Source organism: Barbus barbus (assembly GCF_936440315.1).
Source record: "Barbus barbus genome assembly, chromosome: 11".
Taxonomy (NCBI): domain Eukaryota; kingdom Metazoa; phylum Chordata; class Actinopteri; order Cypriniformes; family Cyprinidae; genus Barbus; species Barbus barbus.
This window is the reverse complement of record NC_136739.1, coordinates 23159835-23166840: the sequence shown is the minus strand read 5'-3', so window position 1 is coordinate 23166840 and position 7006 is coordinate 23159835. Positions and strand designations below refer to the sequence as shown.

At 38.9% G+C, this 7006-nt stretch overlaps 1 protein-coding gene across 1 annotated transcript; it reads left to right on the top strand.

Moving 5' to 3' along the window:
• Nucleotides 1-3970: 3970 nt before the first annotated feature.
• LOC306877432 (zona pellucida sperm-binding protein 4-like) lies at nucleotides 3971-5764 on the top strand (the record flags this gene model as incomplete). Its single annotated transcript, XM_079429207.1, has 8 exons — nucleotides 3971-4256; nucleotides 4387-4574; nucleotides 4640-4737; nucleotides 4811-4968; nucleotides 5048-5240; nucleotides 5311-5458; nucleotides 5548-5620; nucleotides 5688-5764. The coding sequence occupies 8 exons, from the start codon at nucleotides 3971-3973 to the stop codon at nucleotides 5762-5764; spliced, it is 1221 nt and encodes a 406-aa protein (XP_079285333.1).
• Between the last annotated feature and the right edge of the window lie 1242 nt (nucleotides 5765-7006).

Here is a 7006-nt window from a genome sequence, read left to right as displayed (position 1 = left end):
ATCTAAGTGTGTGTGGTAAACTCAGGAGATGCTACTCTCATCCCATTACTGAAGCATCTCATGTCAGACCTCAGCATTAGTGAGCCCCTGTGTCCTCCACTGAGTGTGTGTGTGTGTGTGTGTGCCTTCCTTTATTGCAGTGTGGATCCGAAAAAAGAGCTGCTTAAAGCCAAGAGATGTGACTGATAGTGGCAGATGGAGGACTGATGATTCCGACTGTCCACTGAGGGAAGACACTTCACACATCTCTATTTCACAGTTTGGTATTTAGGCCCCAGTACAAGTCACAAACAGCCAGCCAAGGCACTGTTCTATCAGAAAGTCAGAGAATGTGCGGGATAAGAAACTCCAAGGGACCAGATCTCCCACTGTACGTGAATAATACCATATCTGCGTGGCTGTGTGATGATATACGGCGTTCTGAAATCTTATGGGTGATGTATGAAGCAAAATCTCTCTGCCTTCCCAGGATACAAACCATCTCTCGCTACTGACTCATTTGTAGGGAGAGGCAAAACTCGACTACTCATGTTTAAACATGGCCACTAAAATGCTATCTAAACATACCCTTCAGGCTGGGAGCTGATAAGCCCCGGATGGGTCTATGCTTTGCGTTTAAGAACAAAATGACAAATGCACAGGGGCTACATTCACACAGCAGCATAATACAGTCAGTTTTGTTTTAGAATGCTAAATACTGTATAATCTTAGCAAACTGAAGTGAACCAACCGAAGAAGGATTTAAATGTAAGTTTTGTCAACCGCGCTGTGTGAATGGAACCACGCTGGACAACTAGCTAATTAAAGGGATTGTTCAACCAAAAATGAGGATTCTGTTATAATTTACTTGCTCTCATTTCTTTCCAAACCCATGACTTTCTTTTTACTGCTGAGCACAAAAGAAGAATATAATTAATGAATATACCGTTGGGTGAATTCTGTACAATGGCAGGACATTGTGACTCATTTTAATGCTTAATAAATTACCCACGAGTGTCAGAAGAAAGTTCACTGCAAAAATAACTTCCGTTTTTTAATTAGTCTTGTTTGACGTGTTCTTGCAGGACTGCTTAAGATATTGTGCTCTCAGATAATATTCTGTATCATTAATACAACTGTGTTTGTCAATTTGTTTTAAACAAGTTAAAAATAATTAAAACATCTGCCAGTGCAGAAAGACAAATACATTTACAGTATGTTCAAAATAAAATATGCTGTATGAAAACAAGTCTTAATATTATATGCAATGTTGCTTTTTTAACAGTTATTTAGTGTACTTACATAGGAAAAAAGACAGTTAACCCGACAGTCAGTTATTAATTGAGAACATTTATAAGAACTCAGTTTATGACTGTATACTTTTTAAATTAAAACATTTAAAAATGTATAAATCTCCTTGTGCATCATAAAAATACTGCATAAAGTGTGTTGTATATTGTAAATAGAGGATACTAGTTTGCGTTACTAGTAAAATACACTTGAAGTGGATCAAATCCTTTTATCAAAGTTGTCCTAAAACCAAAATGCGTTCTTATCTTAGGACAACTTTGAAGAACTTTTTTGATCCACTTCAAATGTTGACTATAGTATACAGTGCTGTGAAAAAGTTTTTGTCCCCTTCCTGTTTTTATTTTATTTTAATTTTTTACATGTTTGTCACACTTGAATGATTCAGATCAAACAAATTGTAATATTACACAAAGATAACCAGAGTAAATAGTTTTGGTTGGTAAAAACCAGAGTTTTGAAATGACTTCATTTATTAAGGGAAAAAAGCTATCCAAACCTGCCTGACACTACATGAAAAAGAAATTGCCCCCTAAATCTAATAACTGGTTGGGCCACCCTTTGCAGCAACAACTGCAATCAAACGTTTGCGATAACTGGCAATGAATCCTTCACATTGCTGTGGAGGAATTTTGGCTCACTCTTCTTTGCAGAATTGTTTTAATCCAGCCACATTTTTAGAGCATGAATGGACTGTTTCAGGTCATGCCACAGCATCTCAATTGGATTTAAGTCCGGGCTTCGACTTGGCCACTCCAAAACCTTAATTTTGTTTTTCTTGAGCCATTCAGAGGTGGATCTGCTGGTGTGTTTGGGATCACTGTCCTGCTGCATATAACCCAAGTGCGCTTGAGCTAGAGGTCACAAACTGATGGCCGGACATTCTCCTTCAGGATTTTCTGATAGAGTGCAGAATTCATGGTTCCATCAATTATGGCAAGTCGTCCAGGTCCTGAAGCTGCAAAGCAGCCTCAGACCATCGCACTACCACCACGTTTGACTGTTTGTATGATGTTCCTTTTATGAAATGCTGTGTTGGTTTTACGCCAGATGTAACGGGACACACACCTTCCAAAAGTTTTGTCTCATCTGTCCACAGAATATTTGCCAAGTCTTGGGGATAATCAAGATAATTTTGGAAAATGTGAGACAAGCCTTTGTGTTCTTTTTGGTCAGCAGTGGCTTTTGCCTTGAAACTCTCCCATGGATGCCGTTTTTTCCCAGTCTCTTTCTTATTGTTGAATCATGAACACTGACCTTAATTGAGGCAAGTGAGGACTGCAGTTCTTTAGATGTTGTTCTGGGTTCTTTTATGACCTCCTGCATGAGTCGTCATTGTGCTTTTGGAGTAATTTTGGTAGGTGAGCCACTCCTGGGAAGGTTCACCACTGATTCAAGTTTTCTCCATTTGTGGATAATGGTTCTGACCGTGGTTCACTGGAGACCCAAAGCCTTAGAAATGGCTTTATAACACTTTCTAGACTGATACATGTCAACTATTTTGTTTCTTATCTTTTCTAGAATTGCTTTAGATCGCGGAATGATGTGTTGCTCTTTAATAATGCATCACTTTGTCAGATAGGTTCTATTTAAGTGATTTCTTGATTCAACAGGTCTGACAGTAATCAGGCCTGGGTGTGGCTAGTGAAATTCGCTTTTTGCTACTCAAAATAAACCTGATAGATATCACTTAAATAAGTGTTTTGAGAAATCACACCTGTCACTGTGACAATCCTCAGCTCTGTAAACAGCAACAACGAGTATGGAGATTTTTATTTTTTGCACTTTTTTTAAGCTAGAGAACATTCTTTGAACCTCTTCAGAGAGAGGGAAGGGGATAATGCATGTCCTGAATGAAATGTATTAAATTTATAGGTCAGTTTTATTGTTTTTCATCAATTGGACGAATATTCAATGTCATCACTTTTAACCCTTTAATCCCACATTTTTCCCAGACATGAAAATATTCAAATGATGTGTCATTAGTAACCCTTTCAAATAATAAATAATTATTTTTTGAAAATGTTTTGGAAAAGTGTGCGAAAAAATGTTTTGTGACCAGTGGCACAATATATATACTGAATTAACATATTTCTGCAGACATAAAAATTGTTAAACATTTTAGCCCAGCTATTTTAAACTGTTTGATCACATTCTAGGGTTAAAATTATGCATACAAAACCCTTATACAACACTGACAGGAATAAAAAACAGAAGATAAAAACAGAGATAAACAGAGATAAAAGACAGAAAAATACAACCATCAACGTATAACAAAATGATTAAACTTGCCTAATTTTGATTATTTCAAAAATAATCATCTGTGTCAAATCAAAAAGCCACAAGAGTTGAAAACTACTTTTTGAGGGAGGACCAAAAACATGTTAGCTGAAGTGGGGGGTATTTTACATTTGAATAAAATAATCCTTTGATATGTATGAGACCTTGAATTAATCACTGAATTAGCACATTAACACAATTTAAGAGTACAATGGTTTCATAGCGTGACATAGCTTATCAAACCTTGTGAGGCCAGCAGAAACGCTGCAGATCTTGATGAATCAGGGCTGGGTGCTAATTGGTGGTAAATACTGAGGCGGAGAAACGTTCAAAGGTGGCTAATTATCACCCTTTAAAAATAGCTGTTTGCAGGTGCTAAGTAGTTGTGTTTGGTTCTGGAACAATGGCAGTACTTTGGAGCTTCTTGCAAATTGTGGTACTTTGTATCACTAGTCGTTTGTGTACTGCATATTCACTAGCACAAAGTCAACAAGCCTTCCAGTTACCTGGACAGCAGTCTTCTTTGAGTTTTAATGCTAAACAATCAGTTCCTCAGGCAGATCCTTTTCAGAAGTGTAATGTGGAAGACTATGAGAAGGTGCAGTGTGGAGAGCCTGACATTTCTCCTGCAAACTGTGCTGCTATAAACTGCTGTTTTGATGGACAACAGTGCTACTACGGCAAAGCGGGTATGTGTATGACTTGAGAATTGTGATCGTTTCTCTAAATGTTAGACTCTACTTTAGAACATGACAATCCTTATGCATGCTTGAACTTGGTGTTTTTTGTTTTCCTATTGGCTTTCTTGTTCCTTGCCAGTGACTGTCCAGTGTACAAGAGATGGGCAGTTTGTAGTTGTGGCAATGAGAGATGCAACCCTTCCAAGGCTGAGCTTGGACTCCATCTTCCTTTTGGGAGGAATTGACCCTCCTTGTGGTCCTGTTGGCACCACTGCAGCTTTTGCTATTTACCAGTTCCCTGTCACTGCTTGTGGCACCACAATGATGGTTAGTATCTGATATGCTACAGTATGCAGCACGTATCTGCTTGTTTAAGTTTAACTTCCTTGCAGATGGATGGTGACGTTCTAGTCTATGAAAACAGAATGACTTCTACCTATGAAGTAGGTGTTGGACCACTAGGCTCCATCACAAGGGACAGCCATTATGAGTGAGTAATTGTAACTTAATTGGTGTCATGACTCTTGGTCTAGGTCTTCTAACTTGAGTTCTTCCCCGTTCAGGCTCCTCTTCCAGTGTAGATATTCTGGCACCGGTGTTGAGGCACTAGTTGTTGAAGTCAACACTGTTCCTCCTCCTCCTCCTGTGGCTGCTCCTGGACCTCTGAGAGTGGAGCTTAGACTGGCTAATGGACAGTGTTTTGCTAAGGGATGTGTGGAAGGTAAGGTGTTTTTTTCTTTTTAAATCTTGTTCACTTAAAACTGGACTTGCTCTTAATGCGCGTTGTCTGACTTGTGCAGAGGATCAAGCATACTCCTCATACTATGGTGACGCTGAGTATCCTGTGACAAAAGTCCTGCAGGAGTCAGTCTATGTTGAAGTGCGTGTTCTAGAGAGGACCGACCCCAACATTGTTCTGACTTTGGGTCGCTGCTGGGCAACCTCAAAGCCTGACCCTCAGAGCCTGCCCCAGTGGGATCTTCTTGTGAACGGGTAACCACTAAGGTGACCTTTTCAGTGTAACACTGCTGGATAGAATTGTTTATAATTTGCTATTGTGCAGTTGTCCTTACCAGGATGACCGTTACCTGACGACTCTGATCCCTGTGGATGGGTCTTCAGGTCTGCCGTTTCCAACCCACTACAAACGATTTGTACTCAAAATGTTCACTTTTGTGGAACCTGCAACTTTGGCTCCCTTAATGGAGACGGTAATTCTGTTTCCGCCCTTTTTGTATTTGGCTTGGCCTAAAATACAATTTCATGCTAAAATACTTGGTCTAAATCTGTTCTCTGCTAGGTTTTCGTTCATTGCAGTACATCAGTTTGTACCCCAACTTCAGACTCTTGTGTTCAGAGTTGTAACCGGAAGAGTGAGTACTTCTACTTAATAGTCTGAGGCGTACTTGAGCCCTTTTCTGACTTTCTTCTCTCTTGCAGGGAGAGATGCTGCGAAACGAGCAGATGGTACCCATACAGTTGTCTCCAGTGGCGAAATTATCCTTAATTTCCTGTGACTCATTTTGCAATAAATTGTCTAGATTCTGAATATTGTTTGGATCATTGGAGTTCTTTTGAGCCATCCTGAGCTCACAAGCACAGGCTATGCTCGTTTTTGTAACACTCAAAATGCATTTTGTGTCTCTTTGATTTAATCCATCTGATCGCACTGGTGCCGCACGCACAAACATTAGATCCAGCATTGCTTGACTTTTCAGCTATTCATCGTCAAACTAAAATGCAGTCAACCAAACAAGTCACACTATTTTAAAAGGTCTGCTGTGAAATCAGCATGCAGTGTCCAAACAAACGTTTTTATGCATGTGAAGGATTTTTAGCAAATATTGAAACATGAGTGACGTAAAGCCATGTTTAGGCTAAATAGTTTAACCAAACACATGAGTATTTCGAATGAGAGGCTCGCGAGGCCAATGCCGTTTCAGCTTTGCTTGACATTTGTGTGCGGTTTATAATGCCACTAGCTTTTGTTTATAGCTTATATAATTTTATAGCTGCTTATATTGTCATTCTTCTGTAATTCCGTTAAATGTAAAGGATTTGTTGTGGACTGAAAGGAACTAAATAGCCTAATGTTTGTAAAGGTTTCTTGTGTTTAACATACATCAAATCAAATGTTATTTGCAGTTACAAGATTAACAGGTGTTTTTTGGAGTAAGATCAATTCCTTTCATGAGATTTTTTTTTTTTTTTTTTTTTTTTTTTTTTTTTTGATCGGGTTTTGTTTCTCCTTGTGAACGCTAGGTGTGAGGCTTCTAAATCGTGGTGTTTTTAGGGGCACGGTATTCAAATGACAATTGTTTTCAGTCACCACGTTTATCAACATGCGATCATTCGAACGATGAGATTGGCAGCATACGAATGTTTCATGAATCACACGTGAACGCTGTCATAAGTTAATTTGTGCGCACGGATCTGCACCCGTTTCTATGTTAGATTGATAAATGAGGACCAATAAGAGTGCTCCCAAAGCAACCAAGTGCTTTTTAAGGCAACCATTTTCCATATTTTGCTGGCTTGTCTCATTTCTTAAACCTTTGAGGTGTAATGCATCAAGAATTTGAATTACCAGGCTTTGTTTTGGACTCCTCACCATCTCATCAGTGAGGACCTTGATAAGTTTTTCATACCACAAAGCATCAATTCACAATTGCTGTGGATAATTCTGTCATCCCCTCTCAACAAATTAAGCATTGAAATATCAAATGGGTAATTACCAAACTACAATAGGCTAATGGGAA